The sequence below is a fragment of the Monopterus albus genome, unplaced genomic scaffold, assembly GCF_001952655.1.
Source record: "Monopterus albus unplaced genomic scaffold, M_albus_1.0 scaffold263.1, whole genome shotgun sequence".
NCBI lineage: Eukaryota > Metazoa > Chordata > Actinopteri > Synbranchiformes > Synbranchidae > Monopterus > Monopterus albus.
In genome coordinates, this window is record NW_018128143.1 from 177,403 (window position 1) to 200,349 (window position 22,947).

Here is a 22,947-nt window from a genome sequence, read left to right on the forward strand (position 1 = left end):
CTCTCCTGTACATACAGTACACTCTTAAATTTCTTTCTAACTCTTCTAAAAGTGGGTGGTTGTCCTTCCATAAGTAGTTGCATTTCACTGAGACACTTAAAAGTCTGTGAAGTAAGCAGAGTCAGCCAGACAGTTTGCTCATTAGACCCCAGAGAGACAACATTTGCATGAGGTTTTAGATGTGGACATAAAAAGACAAAACACAGCTCTTTGACCTGCTCTCATTAAGCACTGTTTGTCAGTTCCAACATGAAGCTTTTTGCTTTGTCCCTGCCCTCTGCCCCTCTCATTGACAGTGTCCTAGATAGTTCATCTCTACAGCTTGTGGTAAAAAGAACAATTGGCTGTCAGAGTTTAAAGTGACATAACATAGTTATAGCTGCCAAGATACACACCTTTGAGTTTTAAATGTTTCTGGAGTGCAGTGGGAAAGGTTAGAGTTGATATAATCTCACGGGAAGGCTTTCGGGGTTTTGGAGGAGTCATGTGACTTTGGCATCATAATGTCTTGGTAAAACTACTAAAGTGATTGATGGCAAGATGTTGACCCAAGGCGGTTGCTAGTGCACACAGTGTGACCATGAATCACAGGGTGTAGTAGAGGGTCAAACTGCAAACCCTGGCATGTTGGCTTTTTTTATAGGTCATCTGTGGTGCTGTATGCCACAGTGAAGCAGTTCCTGTCAGAAGGGGGGCTTTTTTTTTTTGCACTTCCAAAACTCCAGCAGAATCTGTTTTGGACAAACTGTGGGCGGAGGAAGTGGAGTTTGAATGTCAAGTATCGTGTGTCTAGGCAAAAGCTTCTTGTTGGGTTTGCAAACCCCATTATCTCTGCTTGCTGCAGTCCTTAGTGTACCACCATCTGGCCCACAGCTGAAAACTATTAAGATCCGCTGGAACTTCCCCTTCACTATTCTTCCCCACTTTCAAGGCAAGTAAGCAGCTTTTGTCTCAGCTCTGATGTTGTTTACTGTACATGTTTCTCTTGTGTTTTTTCTTCTCCTCTTAAAGGATGGCAGTGCTTTTCTTTGATAAAGTGTGTCAGGGCGCTGTTTGATCCATAGGAGTTGAAGTGCCAGGGTGTGAGAGAGCAAGCCTTTTAGATGAGACAGCAAGGCACCACGCTTGATTCAGCTGAAGAATTCTGGGAATAAATTCACAGATTGTAGTTACGATGTTTTACGTGCTGCGCTTAACCAGCAAGAGCCCAGAGCGGCGGTCGCAGCAAAGTGAAGAAAACAAAGGATCTTTGTTGATTTTCTTTTCTGGGCTATTATGTGGGGACCACGGAGCATGCTCTGCTTCCATCCTATGTTAAAAGCATGCTGCCTGTTTTCCTGCATATGGGTCAGATTAGTGAGTGCCTGAGGGACATAAATGGGAGGTTACATTAGCGTTCTTTGTTTTGCTATGTTTATTTGTTTGTCAGTTTTAAATATGTTCTTTCAAACAACAGCTTTGGTCAAAATACATTTGGATTTCATTAAACTTTTTGGTTGTTGCTTGGGCTTAGGAGACAAATTCATAGGGTCAAAGTAGGCTGGAACTCATTTCCAGAAAGTCTTTCACAAGCTAAATTCCAAATGTTTGAGTCACTGAAGGTGAATTGTCAGACTGAAGTGAAGTGCTAGCTTATATTTTCCACAGTTTTTACTAAATGTTTTGAACCACAAAACACACTACATGTTGCGAGCAGGTATATGTAAGGGGCTGAAACTTTTTAAAGTCATGTTTAGACTGTGTTTGTTTCCTTTTAGATGTTAGTGTGCTGTAACTGCCTTTTATGGTTTAAATTACCATTTAATTTTGGTTTGTGTGTCCACCTGCTTTTGTGATTACATCTAATAATGTTGGGAATATTCATTATTATGAATCGACTGAGTGTTTTGTGAGTTTGCTATGTGACACTTTCTGTATGTGTTTGTGCATATGTGCTCATATACAAACACTCTTCTGGTGTGGAATCGAGCAGACCTAAGCCGGGCCTTCCAGTAAACATGGAAGGAAGCCTGAGGAAGTTTGCAGCTCAGTGTTAAGTCTGTGTTTGTGTGTCTGTCTGTGCACGTGTTCGGGGTCAGCAGTTTTCCCAGTGGGGTGCTGTTGAATGACCAGATAGGAAGCTATTAAAACAGGTCAAACACTGCAGCTATCAATCAAAATGAGTGACATCACAGTCAGGCATCAGGTGAGGCATTGCATTAGTCCACAGTTTGCCACAAACAGGCAGCAAGTAGCCAGGCTTTGTCCACAGCCAGACCTTTCAGCACCGGTTGCCAAAATGGGGCCAGTCTTCAAGTACTGCATTAAGAACATAAAGTTGTTAATGGGGGCTGTTAATGGATGTCCTGAGCCAATGGGGCAAATTAAAGTGTTTTTAATGATTGGATGTAGAATCCTGGTCAACTGCCCGTCCTTTGTTTGTTGTCAACCATTGCACTCAGAGAATTCCAGCTGCAAACAATGCCTTGACTGACTTGAACACAGCTCCAGTGGGACATTATGTAAACACTCTGAAATTTGGTTTATTTTAGCTGCATAGCTTAGGTGTACCACACCTCTAGGTACTGCTTTTGGTTAAAAACATGTTTTATGGTGTTCATGATTCAACTGAACGGAGGATGTTCAAACCTCCTCCATACTTCCTGCTATCAAAAAATCCATACTGGCATTCCTCTCTCCTTAAAATAATTATGACATATTATACAGTAAAACATGAGAAACCATTAAATACAGTGCTATCTTAGAATAAAACATATCCTAAATTGTGTTGAGGATAAAGGGAAATGTGCACTTGAATGCAAAAAGCTTGTTCTCTAAAATGCTACAAGTACCAGAGGCACCACTACCAAGGTCCGTCCACATCATGAGTACAGAGTAGTTTGATGCTGAGGTCTGCAGAATCTATTCTGATTGTCTTTGGTGAAAGGCAAATAATAGTAGTGTCCTTGTTTGACTGTTCGTGCTTTCAACTGCAGTATGTTAGACCTGGAAATAAGAAATGCAACTTGTGTTTTTTTTTTCTTTTCAGCAACAGCGATACTCTGTTTTGGCAGACTGAGGAATGTCCCAGTCCCCTCCCTGAATCTTGTTCCATTTAAATTTTCTTCAGCCCTTTTCAGGGCCTGTGCTACAGTAAAATATCGCCTGACACTATTATGTACCTTATTATGTGCGGTCTACAGCTAAGGGCTTTTAATTTTTCAGAGTAAGCTGACGGTATAGCTTATCATTGCTGAGCCTGTTTAATGCAAAATCATAAGTAAATTGAGTTTTCTTATGGGTATTTTCTCACCAGCTTATCCCAGCAGTCAAAGATATTTGATTTAGTACCATAATTTTGCAAGGGTGGCATGGTGGCACAGTGGTTGGTGCTGTCGCCTCAGAACAAGAAGGTTCCAGGTACAAGCCCCGCCCAGGGCCTTTCTGTGCCGAGTTTGTGTGTTCTCCCTGTTCCTGCGTGGGTTCTCTCCACGTACTCCAGCTTCCTGCCACAGTCCAAAGACATGCAGCTTAGGCTGACTGGCGGCTAAGTGTGGGTGGTTGTTTATGTACATGTCAGCCCTGCGATAGACTGGTGACCTGTCCAGGATGTACTGGCTCTTGCCCATTGGCCCCCCCATGACCATCGTTAGGATAAGTGATATAGGTAATAGGTGGATGAATGGACCTTACTACAAGCCAGTCAAAACGAATGACCTACAGTAAGCTCCCATGTTACAGTGATGGAGCTGTTTTCACATACTTTAGTTTTTATCTTATTTCTCAGCTCCAAAGGTGATTGATTAATGATGTCTTATTCATTAAAGGCTATTCTCTGGGTGACATCGTTTATACTGTATTAAGCCCATACATAGTGTTTCTACATCATATATGGTTAAACTTCCTTGGCAGTTTATTGCAGTGACAGGTGATGAAACAAGTCAAAATGTATTTTGAGGAGAGGCACCAACTGGTGGAGTATATACAACACGTAGTGGTAATCCTTGGTAGAGATCCTCTTCTGAACCAGTACCTGAGCTGGGCTCGTCAGACAGATCCTGTCAGGTAGGCTCCCATTGTTTTGCTCTGGGTCTCAGCTCTTTATACAACAGTCGCTTTGAGACGTGCACCGCCACCCAGGAATTTTCCTGCTATTTGACTTCTAGTTGACATATCTGAATGACGCCCCAAGTTACAAAGCCAGGAAAGCATTACTGGCAGTTTTGCCTGTTCGGACCTAGTCACATAGTCAGCTACTATCTAACCCGCTACATGTCTGAACTGAAGTGGACAAATTGCCAGTGAGGAAACATTAAAGAAGACAGCGCTGTGTATAGTAAGACGTAGTTGTTTACGACATTTAAACCAAGCACTGTGGAGTGGGATGAGATGCATGTAAACTGCACGCTGCTGCAAAGTTTACTTTGAACTGCTACAGAGAAGATGTGATTTAGCAGTGTGAGCTAACGCAGAATGGATGGAAATTGGTCCAACATGCACATGTGTCTATCTCACCTGTTGTTGGATCTCATGAATGCTGCGGCTATACCCGGCTGCATCCTGCTATGTGTGAACAAAGCCTTGCTGGGAATTTGGTGTATAGCAGCTCTGTTAGGCTGCTCAAAAAGCAACTGCTACACAACTACATGTCGCCCACAGATTCATAGGATCAACGTCTTAAAGGGACTAATATGTGAAATACCTGACTAGATCTGACCTCTGATCACATGGTGGTGTGTTAGTCATCACAGGAGGTGCTTGTAAATCATGTTGCTGGGTCTGTTCAGGTCCACTTCATTTTGGATCGGGTCTAATTAAGGTGTAATACAATCTTGATAATTATTGCAATTAAAAATGTCCTTGCTAGTGATGAAACTGATACATAACTTTTGATCAATAAATGTGGATCTGTTCTGCATCCAATTAGACTACAGCACTAGAGTGAAATAGCTGACACGTGTAGGGCCAAAATATGGAACCACACACAGTTAGAAATGGGGAAAAAAGCAACAGTGAGGAAGGGAGGACATTGCACAATAAGAAATATCGCCATGTTTTAATATTGTGAAATCTCGTGGCACAAGATCCTGCCACACCCCTGGTACTCACCATAAGTCACTGGTAGTATCTTGTGGACCACCAAACAAATTTAATATGTCTCCTTCATTAATTACATTATACATATATATATCAAGAATTATCTTTGGATTAATATGAAAACATATATCATGAAAATATTTTGGCCATATCGCCCAGGTCTAATTGTCTGTAGCTGTGTTTATTATTATTATTATTACTTCTTACCTTTGGGTCCCTTTCCAGTGAGGCTTCTTTTTTATGTATAGATATTGAGTGTGGGAAGATTTTCCAAATGTGTGTTTCTGAACAGTTCCAGAATATGTGAGCATCCAGATCCAGTAAATCTTCTAGGATCAAAAGCTAACATACAGTACAATAGTCATGTTTCTAAAATTGTAGCATTAGTTGGAGGATACTGGATGTTGGCAGGTTGGTTTTTAGGCATCAGCAAAATTTGTTTTTCCATTTACTAAAAATGTATAATGTCTCAGGCTTCCTTTGAAAAATGGAAAATGCCAGAGAAATTCAATTCATTTTCTAAATTGCCTGGACACAAGTTTAATTTGTTTGGAGAGGCAAGGTTTGAAATTGCTGTTATGCATCAGGCCTTGGCTATTTTTTCACAGTTAAAAAAGAAAGTAAAGAATATTGATTGCGGTGCACACTGTCAGGTGCCTAGTTTTGGACACTCTGTCCCTGCAGTCTGCTACATTGCTGAGCTCTCATGGGGAACCGATGTGAAGGTCTGAAAACAGTAAAAGCAAAGGGTCACATTTTAGAGATGGTGTGGAGATGGACATTTTGCATTTGTAAAAGAAATTGCTCCTTTTTTTGTAACGTAGCACAGTGTTGAATGATGTACTACATTACTTTCAGTTTCTGTACAGTTGGAATAATGATGTATACCAATGTTGTTTTGGTGTGAGATCATTTTGTTTCTGAGTGTGTGTTGGTGATACACAAGGCACCTGGATATAAACTCTGAGAGCCCAAAAACATAAGAGTTACAACCTTGATTTAAGTGTACACACAGCAATAACTGCAGTGGTTGTTATTACCAATGTGCTGCTTCTTGTAAGAAGCTGTTTCTAAGCGGAGCATCAGGGTGTGACACTTCCAGTGGCTACCACTGTATTTTACTTCCCTTTTAGCCACAGACGTATACTGTGCAGTAAAACTGTAAAAGATCAGTGAATATATTATTATCAACACTACAAGTAAAGGTACAGACTCCACAGCTGATGAGTATGATTTGACCCAGTGGTAAGAGGTAAACATAATGCAAACACACTGGTGCTTTCTGTTGAATACATTCTGACAACTAAACATCACCTCACCCCCACCTCATTTATCTTTTTGGGTTTTTTTTTTTTGCATAGAGAAAACTTCAGACTGACTTTAGAGTTTTTGCTTTTTGAATGTTTGAGGTCAAAGCCATTTTTAACTCTGTTCCCTGCTGCTTTTCCAGGTGGGATATTGGCTGATTCTCAGGAGGCACCTCAGAGACACACATTTTCCACTATGAACCGAGCCTTCAACAGGAAAAAAGGTGAGTCCATTTGGCACACTGAACATAGCTAAGCCTGTTTTAACTACAACAGCCCCCCACCCCGATTAATTTATGGATTTAAAAAAAAATCATGCACCGTGCAACTTGAAATGTTCTTTGGCCAACACTGATTGTAATAAAACAGCCTAAACATAAAATTATTCATCCCACGAAGCTATGAAGGATGGCAGAACTGTTGATACCAGCAGAATGCAAACCAGCCTGAGTGTTGCACTGCCCTCTTTGATTGTGCAACACTACAGAGCCTTGCCCATATGCAAGGGGTGTGTGATGGGTGGGGGGGGGGTGTTTGGGACTGCAGTTTGGAAAACAGCTCGATGTGTTTACCACCATCTGTCCCACTCAGTGGGACAGACCTGGAGAAGCCTTGGACCCAGGTGGTGCACCCGGCTGTAATGATATTTGTCTGTTATAATTCACTTTTTCCCATTTGTTCCTCTATTTTAGGACCTAAAGATGGGGTGGGCAAATATTCCACCACCTCACTTCACATTAAATTGTTTGTAATGGGAATGGGGCTCCATTCATCTCGTTTTAACTGGCATTTCATTTCTGTGAATTTAAGCTAGTACTGGGGCTATACATCTGCACATGCCTGTGGTGATGTCGTGTTGGAAACAGTCTTATAGTTGGAACAAGGCACCGTCTGAAATTTGGATTTGGCAGCAGACAGATAATAAGGGGCCCTGCAAAAAACAAGAAAGTTACACAGACAGAAAAGTCTTCTTGTAACAAACGCTCCCAGACATGCGAGCACACTGTCCAATTCTTTGCAACTGTAGGGAGCTGAAAACTGGGCCTCCATTCACTCGTCTGACATAATGGTCTGTTACAGCCTTTTTACTTAGAGAAGGACAGGCAGTTTCCTGACCTCCACCACACACTGTTACATCTTAGCACTAACAGATGCCTCACCCTCAGGCTTCTCTCAGGTTTCATTTTCTGCTATTTGCATTTGTTACTGTCCATGGCAAATGGTGCCAAAGGTCCCCAAAATGAGTTGTTGCCGTTAACATCTCCTTCCATTATCATTTTTTCATGTTTTTGTTGATTTTATTTATTTTACACACATGGGTAGTTTAGATACAGGCTATAGGCTAGTACAGCTTTCATTGTTCACCTCTAAACTTAATAAAAGTTATGACTGAGTAACCAACAGACAAATCAGCATTTGGATATTAGTGTCCAATAGTTTTTTTTTGTTTGCTTTGTTTTACAACTTCGTGCACCTTGCCCCTGCTGCTATTGGCCAGCACGAAATGACAGGCCCGCTCCACTGATTTACCTCGGTGTCTGTGTGTTTTTGGGTTTGATCACATCTAACAGGCAATGCCAGAAGGGATCCGATCATGTTCATCTCCTGTGCTTATCGCCCCATTGCTCTAAGGATCTGACTTAAACTGAACAGTTGGGCACTTGAGAATTAATGTGGACCTTTTGGTGAACTTCAGAGCAGCAGTTTAAAGAGAATACCTCTCCTTATTGACTTCATTAAGTGATTTCATACCTTAGTCATTGAGGGGTTTGTCAATACAGTGTAGCAGTAACACTCAGCTTCCTGTTGATTAGATAAAACCTATGCTGTCAGATACAGCAGTACATCCTGCCTTGATGAAAACTATATGTTTGTTTCAGTTGTGGTAATAAATATATTACAATTCCATCACACCAACACATAGTTGCTGGAGATGTAAGTGCCTAATAGCTTAAATTTAACGGTATAATGTACTGTACCGTGATTTTATAGTAGTCAAGGGCAGAACACTGCTTGTCCTAGATGGTTTATTTTATTTTATTTTCATCTGTGGGAACCAGAGGCTCTGAGGTATTTTGATGACACACACTTTCTCAAGTTATATATATATGTACAGGCATGGGAATTTATTTATTTATTTTGTATTGTGTGTTTCAACAGCTGGAACAAAGCAAAGGACAGATTCCCCATGTTTACTTTCTCACACTTTATCTTGAACAGTTTCTAAATTTGGAAATGTCCGTAGCTACATCTAAATGATGATGGAGCTAAGCCAACTGGGGTGATTGGATGGAGTATTCTGGTATACTGACAGATGTGCATTAGACTCTTATTCATCACAATTGTGATTGTCCCATTAATTTCTAAGAGGTTTTTATTATTAGGGTTATATGTTCTCTATCCAGTATTATGACTGAATCAACAAAGACGATACTTGGACTTTAGTCTGCTGGACAATATCGACACCAGTCTAAGGTCCCTTCACCTATCTCGTGAGCCATCAGTAATAGTTTAGTTTATGATTAGAGCACTAATAGATTGTTGGGCTGTTATAATGTTACTAATTAAATGTATATACTGTATGTCTGCCTTGTTCTGGAAGGACACTTTTAGAGAAAAGACGCCTTGTTCTGGAAGGACACTTTTAGAGTCTAGAGCTGTATGTGCCATTGTTTGAATGCCTGCTCTGACCATGTTGGCTTAATAAAGCCATCTGACATTATTGTACATATTATATTGTACATATGACTTGTAGGCATTCTTGTTTTTAGCTAGATTAACTCTGAATGGGCCCTGATTTTCTTCCTCCCAGCAATATTTGCTGCATTTCATCTTCATGTTAAATTGAGTGAACTCTTTCAGGAGCTTTTCAACACAATGGCGAAGTTGTCATTTATGAATTTACAGAGGCTGGAGACTGAAGCAGGAACACTTTAACAGTGTAGTGTAATTTAGCAAAGTAGCACTGTAATAATATCTTCCATCATGAACATTGTAATTTTCTGTTGTTACTCCCTGAAAGATTTGGTTTATGTGGCTGTAAATGCAGATTGTAATGTTGCTTTACTGGTTTGCATTAGGCTTTAGGGAGCTGGTGACATGCTTTGTGTTCCTTCAGATACACTGTGTATAAAACCTCCAGTGAGATTCTTTCATGTGAGATACTGACACTACATCTATGTCACCATAACATTAACATAGGCTTTGTTGCATTGTACCTTGCTTCATACTGTATGTCGAACAGTATTTGATGAACAGAGCCAAATGTATGTTGCCCACACAGGGCAAGTGTGGGTTAGGCCCTTTCTGCTTTGAGCCCATTTGACGTTGTCTGCTGCATGATGGAGAACTGCATACCCAGCAAATTCTCTGTCAATGATTGAGCACTGCAGTGAATTAGGCTATTGCCTACCCTCTTCTTGTAGCCTCATATATAAACTGTGTACTTATAGCACAGCAATCAAGCTCCAAAAGGTAAGAACTGAGGTGTTGCAAGATTAAAAGTTAAAGAGGCATGACCACAACAGTCTGAGTGAAATAAAGGCATTTGGTTCATTTGGTGATTCTTTGGAAGATGCCAAACATGTTTGCTTGGGCAAACTGTGAGCTTTGTGAGGGCACAAGTCCCTGGTTGTCCTGCACTATATCTGGATGGGCTTTAACTTCATATTAAGGCTGATCTTTGGCACATATTTTCTTGCTTTTTTTTTCAGCAAAATTTTGTCCTTGTACACATTTGTCCCCTACAGCTTTTTAAAGGCAAAGAATAATCTGTAATATGAGTTTTTGGAGTGGAGGACTTTAGAAAACTGGAGTACTTGTTTCTTTGGATGCATATCTCATTGGCATGCAGGCCCTTTATGACCCCAGTGCCTGGATTCACAGTAGAATGTGAGAAAAAGAAGTGGGAGATAAAGTAAAATACAGCTGTTACTGTGAAGATAAGGAGAGATGACTTGTGATGGAGTCTAATAGTTCAAACGATCAATAAATCTACTTAACAAGGTGTGCATTTTTTTTCCGTACAAAGCATCTTTTCCCCCTTTTGTCTTTTCCTCCAGTGCACAATGCATATGTGTGAAAAGGACTGCTATTGCTCAGTAAAATCAAAGGTACTGAAGACAGCTTTGCCAAAACTCTAGTCAGTCCAAAACCTAGTAAAATGATCTGTTTGTATGCTCACCACAACATGTGAATGCAGTAAGGTGCTACATAATTTGTGAAATCTTCAACTGAGGCACATACAAGCCTTCACTATCCCAAAGCTTCTTCTTTTTTTCTGTTTGCATTGCATTGGAAAGAGCTTTTTTCTTAGCTAAAGGCACTCGTCATTTCTCTTTATTTATTTATTTTGTCCTACACTTAACGATTAACCATTTATATCGGTCTACTCTGTTTAATTAAAGCTGTTATCTCTTTGGCAGTATTTTAGGCACAAGTCCACAGACTTGCCATTTGATCAGATAGGAGTTTAAACAAGGCAAATGCAAAGATTAAATTGCCATTGTTGGAAAAATGGGTGGCATATTAGTACTGGGAGGATTAGTCCACCCTTTGAAATAAAACAAATTTTAGGGCTTAGGATAGATTGATGTTTTGACTCCTGATGCTCATCAGGAGCAATGATGAATGACTTTTGAATCGAGATGATGTACTGTAACGCATTGTACTTGAAACTTTAAGGCCAGAGGTTGGAAAATTATACCTGGTTCAAAGCTTGTGACCTGACAGCATCAGCTGGAATGTAACATCCAGGACTCTTGACCTCTGTGCTTTCACACATTCTGACTGGTTCAGAATGGAAACAGGAACGTGAGAAGAAGAACCAATGCTGTCCCTGTCTCTAGAGAAAGTACCTTACACTATGTCATAAGAGCAGTGAGACTTTTCAGGCTGTCACCCCTTGAACAACGGAGCACTCAGCCGTGCAGAGTGACCTTCATCGCAACTCACCTCCTGTTGCAACCCCTTAGTTGTATTTTGCAGCTGTTTTTAGAAGCAGTGCCACTAAATTATAGTCACCACACTTTTTTTCCCCAATCATCATCTTATATTGTGACACACCAGGAGGGAGCAAGAATCTGTATATGTGTGTGGAAGAGTGGAAGTAGCAGAAAATGTAACAGTCATCAAACACTGCTTCACTTTGTGACTTTGTCCTATAAAACTAAACCTCACATTGTTATTTCTATAAACTGTCTAATTGTTACCAAAGCATTTATCAGTAAAAATATGAATGTGTTTTGTTGCATGTTGATTCAACCAGTGCACCCAAGTTCTGTTTTCAGTGAGAAGCACCAGTGCTACTAGTTGGAAAGTTGGTCTGGAGCCCTGTAGTTTCAGGTTTCCAATGGAATAATGTTTGATTTATGATGGTTATGCTTCCCACTGTGCCATGCAGTGCCTGAAAAGTGGCACTAGCTGAGAGAGACCACCATATTTGTGTGTTAGGTGGTTATGTGCATGTATCGTTCATTTTTTGCCATAAAATTTATCACCACAAACATACAGTGGTGTGAAAAAGTGTTTGCCCCCTTACTGATTTCTTATCTTTTTGCATGTTTGTCACACTGTAATGTTTCAGATCGTCAAACAAATTTATATATTAGTCAAAGATAACACAAGTAAACACATCATGCAGTTTTTAAATGAAGGTTTTTATTATTAAGGGAAAACAAAATCCAAAACTATAGAGCCTTAATAATAAAAACCTTCATTTAAAAACTGCATGATGTGTTTACTTGTGTTATCTTTGACTAATATATAAATTTGTTTGACGATCTGAAACATTACAGTGTGACAAACATGCAAAAAGATAGGAAATCAGTAAGGGGGCAAACACTTTTTCACACCACTGTATATCATGATTTCCTTTGCAAGTCAAAAGTTTGCCAATTTGTTTTCCTGTTAACAATATGGTGGACTGGCAAACATAAGCCGTCAGAATTAAGCAAATGGGGGGGTGGGGGGGGGGGTGTACAAAACACCGGTTGAGCAGTAATTAGCCAACAACATAAATGTAAACGGTCATTAGCATACTTCTGCAGAGGGCATGGTAACATTGATCCATATTTGCTCCTTGCAAAGTCTTATTCATGCAATCAACCTACAGGAGTACGAGTGCCCTAAGGTCACCGTCATGCTTCTTTTATCACAAGATTCATTAACGCAGGCAATAAGCCGTTTATGAACGGGAAAGGAAGAAAGAAGAGGGCCTTTAATCACCGGGTGATTAACAAATGCTGAAAACAGCGTAATGCGATGCTTTGGATTGTGCTGTCAGTGATCTGTAATGATCTCTGAACCACTTCACATTTTGGGTTGGTGTAATCTTCAAAGTCTGTCTAGAGCAATTTTTAAACAAGTCATTAACTATATGTACTGTGTGATGATGTCAAAAATCATACTGGCACTAAAACCCAAGTGTTTAAAAGAAATCATTGCTCCAGCCCAGAAATACTTGATGACTTTGGTTGTCCTGAGTACCTGCCAGTCACATCAAGTCTCCTGACTGTCTCATAGGAAGCAATAAAAACAGCATCACACACGATCAGCAAACCACCTTACTCCTCAGATGTGCAGTTTTCAGACAGAGACATGACCTCTATAAAGTCGCTTTGTAGTTGATACAGATGTTAGGTGTAGTTAACTAGCAACATATGCTCTGACCAGGTGTGCAGAATGTGTTTGTGTGACTTGCTGTGAACTTGACTTCTGTCACTTCCTGCAAACCCAAGTTTCTTTTCTTTTTCATCTTGTCTTTATACATTGCTATCGGCCATCTGGTCTCCGGGCTTGGTTACAAGCACACATATTGTTCTCATGTTGAAATGTTCTCGACTTTCAGGGATTTATCTTTCCCTTAATCCGCTACACCTAGAGCACTTTCACATCTGTTCACATCCATGTCTTCCCATTTGCTTTGAATGCAATGATTTTTTGTGTAATATTCAATTGATTTAATCAATCAGTCACTCGTTTATTCACTGGTGACCATGAATACATGGTCCGGAGTACAAACATAGCAACAAGACATGTTCATTGGTGTGAGATTTATCCACTTATGAAGCTGATTGTACTTCTTCCATACTGTTTTCAATGTGGCCATTGATTGAGACTGAGTGAGCTGCTTGTATCATTTCAGATAAATCATGGATGCACACCCCAGATGCACTGGCCAAGCATTACATAGCCTACAATGCCAAGGTAGGTATCAGTTTTAGACTGTGATTGTAGTGAGCACTGAAAGAACACAGTAAGTGTATAATAATTAAACAAAACAGTCCTGTGGGCATTCTGCTGTTAAACAACGGTTAGAGGCTTTTATAGTGAAAGGAACGGTCAGAAAGTAAAATACAGCCACAAAACTGAACCCTTCCTTCTGTGGCTCCCATCGTTTTGTTTGTTTACTCCATCTAGTCCGACACCTTTCAGCCCAAATGTTTCATGGCTTGTTTCTCTTGAGACAACCAGACTTTTCACTGAGGACAGCAGCTCAGTGTGTGGAAATGTCTGGCAAATGAGCCTGTCTCTGTTTCCTCAGTAGGCACCTGATAGATCTCCATTGTTAATGGTTTTTTTCCAGCACACCTTGTGTATGAACTCTAAAACTGTGCTTTGATGTGGGAAAATCTACTGTTGTTCTTTAATTTATGAAATGACCCACTCCCTCACACACTTGTTTTAAAGTCTTTTTCAAAACATCCCTAAGGAGGACTGTTCCTCTTCACCTGGGGACCATGCCCCTGCCACACTGGTTCTCTGATTCATTTCAACCAAAGGTTTGTCTTCTATGCGGCGCAGAGTCTGTCAGCCTCCGTCCTGTACTTCAGAAATGTTCAGATTAAATTGAGATGGAATTCCAAAACTACTGCATCCACCCAAACTGCTGAAGCTCCCTTACTGTAGCAGAGGGAATTGTCAGAAGACACGTCTCTAAATCAAAGTGTGTTGTCAGTCCCCATACTGTCTGCTTATTGTCAGCTTGATGAGCTGCCTGTCCGGCTCGGTCTGCTGAGATCTGAGTACGCCACTCATCACTGAGGGAACTGGAGGGAATGAGAAGCCAAAGTGCTGAGGAAGTGTTTGGCCTATAGTCTAAAGCACTTAGAATACTTGAAAATAAGCTCAGTTAGCCATTTTTCAGTTTTTTCAACAAGGTCAAAAAATCTCCTGTGTCAACAAACAAGCTGCATTATTTTGCTCTATTGATCTCAGAGGTTTTCCTCGGGGCTTTCTGGAATTAAACTTTAGATCTTGAGGTGAAATATGATTTGTGACATGGTACTGCACACTAGAAAGCAGGGCTGTAGTCGCTAATAAGAATCCTGAGTGCACGTTCTCAGTATGTTGTTTAAGTTCATGGATGGGTGAGTTCATTTCAGGAGCTTTAGACATAGAATGTTTAACTTTAAAAAGAGAATGAACGAAGGGATTTATTATTTCCCAATCTCACTTTTATTTATATAAAATGCATTTTAATCCGTATAGAAGTGCAATTTTTACTTTAATTAAATTAAATCATCAACTAATTTTAGTCTGTATAATATCAGACAATAACGAGCTGTCCTTTACCGGTTCCTTGTTTGACGTGTTCTGTCAACCAACAGTCCCAAACCCAAAAACATTTACTGTACTTTTAATCAGGTAAAACAGATTTGGTAAACACTAACCAATGAATGGTCTAGTAATCAATCCCCGGTGTTTTTAATACTCCCATTTTATAGGTCTCTATTTTCCTAAGAGCTTTCTAGGAAGTTTCCTGAAAAACCTATGTAGTTTGATGTTCAACAGAGTGAAAAGAGAGACAAAGCCCTGACTTCAGTTAGAAATGAAATGTCTTTCCTGTGTTCCACACCAAACCAAGCACATCTGCAGTCTCGTGTTTGTTCTGAATTGCCACATTGTCGTTAACACCAGACAGGATGTGGCAGTCCAGCTGCCCTGACCCGTTTTGAAAATAACTGGCTTTAATAGTGACAGTAGAGACTCACCTACCTCCATAGTATCGCCCGTCTGTTTCAGTGCTCTGCCGCTCTTTTGTTAAGTTGACTGTCACACAGAGCTGCTGTTGGAGCTTCTTGGATGCAGCCTTAGTGAGTTTCTGCTGACCTCCGTAATCCACAAGTGGTATTTACCTCTGGACTGCAGGAAGAAAGAAAATGTTGAGAGGTGCTGTGACCAGTGTCTCACATCAACAGTCACAGCACATTCAGCAGTCACTTAAATTGTCCCAAAAACCTGAGAATGTTATTCTTCAGTGCTCATCTCTTTTCAGACCTGACACAAGGCTGAAATAGCGGTGTTCTCTGTGCCTACTTTGTCTCGTTTTTGCATCTGAAAGTGCACAGTTGAGCTGTGACACTTTGACACTGTCAAAGCCATCTTTCATATAAAGCTTCAGCCTGTTTTCTGCCTCTGTTGATAAGTGCCATTTTGGTGTTGTCTCATTGCACTTAGAAATGTGGAAAGAGTCTGTCAGGCAAACTCTGACATTAAGTGGACATTAGCAAAGCCAGGTCATGGAACGCTTCTCACAGATTTTACTGCGTCGTAGAGTCTGTCTGCGCTCTTTGCTGCGTTCCACTGGGAGACATTGTTATTTTGTTTTTCCAAACCTTTAAGACGCTGACACCGGTGTTTATGAAGCCTGATATTGGCACAGGTTCCACACATTAAGCTCGGGGGGCAGTGAAGCGATGTGTGTGACTGGAACATTTACTGCTGCTCCTGCTAGATGGAAAGCAAGATCTTCAGACATAAAGGTTAATGGCTCTATCTGTTGGAGAGAGGCAGAAGTGCAGCTGCAGCAGCATGTGTTTTTCTGTGTGTGTGTGTGTGTGTGTGTGTGTGTGTGTGTGCATTTACGTACATGATAAGAGTTAAGTATTAGTACTGTACCTTAATACCTGAAGAAAGTAAGTATGTATAAAATGATATTTTACAATCATTTGATCTTAAGAAATACCACATGACATTGAGCAGAATGTCACCTGAGATCGGTATTCTGATGTAAATGTTCTGTCAGTGTTCTACTACGGTTTGTCTAAAGGACTATTCCACAGTTTACTCCCTGCCAGGTTTATGACATTTATCTTTAATACTTCCATATAAAAGTCATTTCTACCAGCTCCTTCTTCCTTTTTTAATGCACCCAACACTTGCCTATATACAGTATACAGCATACCTTTGTTGTATTACTGCCATATCACAAATGTACAAACTCTTTGTTGTCTTTCCAGTTCCTTGGAAACACAGAGGTCGAAGCCCCGAAAGGCACAGAAGTTGTGAAGGATGCAGTCAGAAAGCTGAAGGTAAAGGCAATCCTCAGAAAAACTGTAGCCTACAGGACACAAGAGTGTTCTTGAGTGACCGGATTGAATAGAGGACGAAGAGCAGAAGGGGTGGAAGTGAGTGACAAATGCACCCCCTCCCTCGTCAGTTAATAGCTAGGCTCCCTTGCAAGTTTTCAGCTTCCAAGTGGGGATGGTGTTAACTGCTGCATAAGCACAGCAGTTTGCTCAGTCAGCCTTCCACAGTTAGATGTAAAATTCAATACAAGGGTTATTTGTTTTTTTTAATTATTATTATTCTTTAACCACAGTGTTTTCTTGACATACCAGCACTCAGTTTTTACTTCATAAACCACTAAAGTTTAGGTTCTTTATTACACACTCAGATGATAAAGGCTCTTGACCCTTAATACTCCCCACCACTGGTCCCTCACATGAACTGGGTGGTCTAATTACTGCTGGTGAAATGTGCATATTAATGGTGAATAATTGATTTCTTTGTACATTGTGGTCTCTTAATGCTTGGTTACACTGTTAGAGTTAATGCCAGTCATGCACTTACAGGTGTACTATTATGTTAATCCATGCAATCATTAAAGATGCACTAATCATATTCAAGCGTTGGAGTTGGAGAGATACTGGGAGGGGTCCTCCAGAATGCCCCTCTGGGCGGGACGGATTTAGTTTGGGGTTGGCGGGGAGTGCTCGGTGTTCTGGTTGTTGGTGCGGTTGCCCGTGTATGTGTGTCCAGAGGGTCATCTACACCGCCAGGGTTGGTGCGGTTGCCCGTGTGTGTGTGTCCAGAGGGTCATCTACACCGTCGCAGCCAGCCAGGGGTTTGTCCATGCCTACAGTGCTTTCCCTGGCAGTGTGCACTGAGACCAGTGAGGGCTCATATATTAAAGATGGTTTAAATGCCTCTGATTATTATTACCAACTCCACAGTTCCTTCACTACATGGAACATCTTTTTGCTCATGGTTTTTGTTTTGTACACCAGCTGAAATCACATCAATTACAGTTCTTGTGTTGAAGCTCTGATAAACCAATTGTTCACTACATGAGCAGAACTAAACAGCAGACAACATTAGCTATGTAGGTGAAGGTAATTGTAATTATATGTCTGTAGTTTTTGGCTTGATTTGTCCTTGTAAGTACTCTTATAAGTAGTTGCAACACACCGGGAAAACACACTAGCCTTATTTGTTATTTAGGTTTTTGGTTTTCTGATGTAATCAACCTCCCCAGTGATTGACACTTAACCTGAGGTACTTCAGGAACACATACTACTCACTGATGGTGACATTGAACTAAACCAGCAGTGTTAGCTTGTGAGCATGGGACCAGCTACAATCCAGTCATCTCTCCTTTCTCCCAGCGTCTTGGTAATATGACTTGACTCACTGCTGGCCTCTGCCAAGAATGGAATCCGTGAGGCCACTTGTAAGGGAAGCATGTCTGCTCTCTTTTGTTACTTTACATTTGATCTGAAAAGCCTGTTTGGAGACTAGTGCTCCATGGTGACTCTCCCAGATACGCTGACAGTTATGGCAGACTTAGTTATGTTTCTGACGATCATGTGTGTGAAAGGAAAATGTTGCAAAAGCAAGAATTGAAAGACATTTTTCCATGGCACAGATTTTTATGGCTATATTCAGTCCCTAATAATCATCCATCTCCATATACAGTATATTAAACTTTGGAAATATTGTTCTTGTAAATTTCCTTACATGCACTCAGTGTCTTTTCAGCTGATAAAGTTCACAGGCATTTTCAATTGTTATTGACCTAAACTCGCTGCCAAGTGCTGCTAGTATTTATGCCAATTGGCAACAGAACTGACAGTCTCCGATTGTTATTTGGCACTGCCTAAAAGACTGGCCCTATGAATGGATCACAGATTTGATTACTTTCCTTCTGCATCTTCTCCAAAACACTTGACCTTAATGATTAAAAGTTCAAAAACAAATTCTTGGTGAAGTTTAATGATAACATGCTGCCAAGGCTGCCATGGATTTTTTTTTTTTTTTTTTTGAAGAGTGTCTGTGTTCTTTGTGTTATTGTTCTCAGTGCTTTGGTTGGTTCCTGCCGTCATAACTGATCATTTTCAGTGGTTTTCCCTGAAAAATCTCGGATCAAGGTGGAGCTAATTTTAACTACCCTGTATGTAAAGTCCAATATTTGTCTCTAAAATGTAGTGAAGTCAAAGTAACATGAAAATACTCAAATGTACACTTCAACATCGTACTTAACTACATTACTAGAGTAAATGTACTTACCTGTTACTTTCCAGGGCTAATTGGAGACTAAATCTTGGACTTGCATTCAGCAGGTGGCTGGAAACATGACTTCAGATCGATGCTAATGTTGCTCTCGTCTGCTGAATGTGTAAATAAGCTATTGATTAGCACGTTGATCACTGACAACAGCATTGTTGTTATGTAAACGTCTGATAAACATCTTTGCGTTGGTAGAGTGGACTAATCGAATTTTTTTGTTTGTAATTTTCTGTTCTTAATTGACAGTTTCAGAGGCATATCAAGAAATCAGAGGGGCAGAAGATCCCCAAAGTGGAATTACAGATCTCCATTTATGGTGTGAAAATACTAGATCCCAAGACAAAAGTGAGTCTCTGGGGTCTGAATCGTATTGTTCAGCAATGATACTGTACACGACACTTTATATTATACTGTCAACAGCATGTAGAGAGCACAATAATTCAGTCAGCGTTCATGAATATATTGCTTTTGTTTTCCAGGACGTGCAGCATAACTGTCAGTTACATAGGATATCCTTCTGTGCAGATGACAAAACCGATAAAAGGATATTTACTTTTATTTGCAAAGACTCTGAGTCCAACAAACACCTCTGCTATGTGTTTGACAGTGAAAAGTGTGTAAGTAGTCTGTTTTCATGTCTTTTCATTGAAACAAACAGATTGTAGAATTATTGCATATGTCTCATATTTTGACGCTGTTTGACATCTTGTATTTAACTGTCATTCTTCAGTCCAAGAGTAAATCCACTGTAGGTAATTCTCACTGCTGTTCATCTCCTGCTCCAGGCAGAAGAGATAACTCTAACTATCGGCCAGGCCTTTGACTTGGCCTACAAAAAGTTCCTGGAGTCTGGAGGCAAAGACGTGGAAACTAGGAAACAGATTGGAAGCCTACAGAAAAGAGTATGTCTCACACTCATTGGATTCAGCTTGCCAGGTCTCACATAGACCTTAAATGACTTTGGAAACCTGTTCCACTGAGCTGATACAACAATGTATTTATCCGTTAGTACAGAACATGCTTCTGTTGATTGATTATCCTGTGTGGACAATGAGGCTGTTTTGATCCAATGTCAAATGTCAGTAATGTCAATGATGGAAAACTGTTAGGATCAAATTATTGTGGAGCCATTTGTTTAAATAGAGATTTATTGAGACCTTTGAAATAATTTAATTTAATGAGTGACAGGATGTGGGTGTTAATTACCCGTGTGACATGCACTGTTGTTTACATTTTATTTGGCTATTTTCTCAAATGCTCATTAGATTTTTTGACTTATTTTGTGCTTTTGCTGCTTGGAACAGGCTCCTTATCAATACGATAAAGGTGGCATTTACTGAATGTGTGTCAAAAGTGAAATTACATTTCATTTATGTCTTTGGAAATAGTACAGAATAATCCCAAATCAAGGTTCACTTAGTGTACAAGATGTTTTCAGTGGTTCAGCTGCATCACTTAGCAGAAAAGGTTTGCTCAGTTGTCATGGAGAATTTAGTGCTAACATGTGAGCACTGTTGTGGCTTTAACCAAATCACTATTAGGACGTGCAACATGGAAGAGAAGTTCCAATCAGTGCACTGGGGGTCATTCTGTTTTCAAAGGCTGAGAAAAGCTAGTACAGCACGTGGTTCTTGAGTTGAAAATATTTTGCCATTTTGATGATAAGGTCATCATGAAGCATTATAAATGTGTCTGCTGTAAGGCTGTTTTTGCCATGTGCACCTGTGCATAAATGTCCTATAGTATCTTAATTGTTTTTTCCACACTCATATGCTGTGCACTATATGTCCAGTGACAACCATGTACTGTATCTGCAAACAGGGTTAATTTGGAAGTGAGCAGAGGTATCCAGTGTTCTCTGTGGGTGGGGAAACGTCTTCTACATTTTAAACTTAAACTGTTAAAAACCTGTTGAATTATTTAGAAAACACATTAGCACAATAGTGAAAACTGCCTTGTGTATTAGTGCATGAAAAAGTAACATTCAGCGATGTTGGTTTTTACAGGACAGTTGATAAATTAGTCTTTTTTAATGTTTTAATAGTTGGTGTTATAGTGCAGTTCATCTGAGATTTAAATCACCATGGCTAAAAGAACATTTGTTTTTATGCAGATTCAAGAACTGGAAGCAGAAAACTCAGAGTTAAAGAAACAGCTTCAAGACCTTGAAGAGCAGCTGATGATGGCTCATGTGCCCCCAGTAAGGACAAACTGGACACAGCCTTTCAGTTTAGAGCTGTGACAGTTAAAGGGTGGTGTTATATGTGTAGGGTAACTGCAAGACAGACTCGGTGGTCTCTGCTGCGTAGCAGTTTCTAGCTAAAGGTAACTACAGTGCTGCCGCTTCAAACTGACAAAGTGAGAGTGCTTTCACACACCTTTGTCTTGTGCATGATATGTCAGGGGAGGGTGAAGCTGATGTTTGTGCACATTCAGTGTCTCAGGTTTTCTGAGACCACTTAGCCTTTTTGGAGATTTACCAGTGTGCTGCTTCCAATCACTATTCTATTTTTAAAATACATGTAGTGTTGTAAAAAGTCTGACATGTAATGAAACTGTGAAGGTATGTTTTAAGCTTGCATTTAAAAACATTAACAGTATGATTAACAGATGTTTGAGTACTTTCTTTAATACAAAAGCATAAAATTTATAATTATTTATCTGGCACAGTAATGCACAAGCTGCTTTCGGTTTCCTCTCTATCCACATGCCATGAAGCAGTAATAAGGTGGCAGAAAAGAGAAGTGCATGTTGGATTTTCTGAGGCTGGCAGAGAGTAAAAAATGCTGCCCCAGTTAGGGCACCGCCTACATGCCACGGCGAGAAACTGTAGCACCAGACACCATAGGCTTCTGGACATACCACCACAAGTAAAGCTATAGCAGCAAAACAGCTGTATTGAAATGAACCCAGGTGTGTTTTACTGCTTTTTAATTCATCTTTACATTTCTAGGACTAAGATTGGGTTAGTTCTTATTTGCATAATCTGGATTTAACTGCAGTGCCTGATGATGACTGTCGTATTATTTGGAACTTAAATGTTCACAACCACAACTATTTTTGACAACACTTAATCTCTAAGTTTTGAAATAATTTTTAAGGACAGCTGAGTTTGCCCAGGTTTGACCAAAGATGTGCAGGCAGTCTGTTGGGGTCTGAGCTGTGTCTGAGCCATGTGATTCATCACTGTGCTAATGAGGCAAATGCCAGAATCTGTGATAGCCTCCTGTGAATGCAATTAGCCATACCTCTCCTACTCTGCAAGACTGAGTAATATCATCCCTCCCTGGATATTTTCTGTCTGCAATCTTTTTTCTCAGCCGTTGCACATAAATGCAGCTAATGAAGCGTACATGCTGCAGAGGCCCTCCTCTCTCTTCTGGTGCCACAGCATGAAGTCACTCTCCTGTCTGGAAATCTCCTCTGTTACGCTCACTCCTATGAGCTCACCGGAGTCCAACTTGTCTACCGGGCTACTAACTCCTCCACCTGCCAAACCTGCTCTGCTTCCTCCTAAGCCTCCCGAGGGATGCAGCATCCCACGGCCTCGTGTAAACTCCCTACGCTTTCTCTTTCTGTCTGCTCTGAGCTTTGCCACTATCCCTGAAGCCTTTTTATCCGCTGCCTTTGTCTCTGTTTTTGGTTTTTTTCTGCTACTTCTCTTGCTTTTGTACAAAAATAGTGTAGTTTGTGCATGTGCAAGTTTACACAAATCTGACTTTGCCTTAACTGTTTCTATATATGCAATTTCCTATGCAGGCGGGGAGTATCTCCATGAAACCACAGTCCACAGACATTTTTGACATGGTTCCCTTTTCCCCTGTGACACCACTGGTGCCCACACTGGCCAGCAACGGCTGCCCACCACCACCACCGACCACACTGCCACCAGATGATATAAGTGAGTGAGAACAATTTTTGGTTTCTTTTCAGAACTGAAGGATCAAACGTCTGTAGCATAATCCATAAAAGACAGTCTACCACTGTTTGTTGA

At 40.4% G+C, this 22,947-nt stretch overlaps 1 protein-coding gene across 1 annotated transcript; it reads left to right on the plus strand.

Annotated features, from left to right (window-relative positions):
* Positions 1-817: 817 nt before the first annotated feature.
* Positions 818-22,862, plus strand: gulp1a (GULP PTB domain containing engulfment adaptor 1a). Its single transcript, XM_020621605.1, has 10 exons — positions 818-931; positions 6,527-6,607; positions 13,528-13,589; positions 16,625-16,696; positions 19,200-19,298; positions 19,433-19,570; positions 19,739-19,855; positions 21,067-21,153; positions 22,274-22,504; positions 22,713-22,862. Exons 2-10 carry the CDS (start codon positions 6,580-6,582, stop codon positions 22,860-22,862), a joined length of 984 nt encoding a protein of 327 aa, XP_020477261.1. The 5' UTR covers positions 818-931; positions 6,527-6,579.
* The last annotated feature ends 85 nt before the right edge of the window (positions 22,863-22,947 follow it).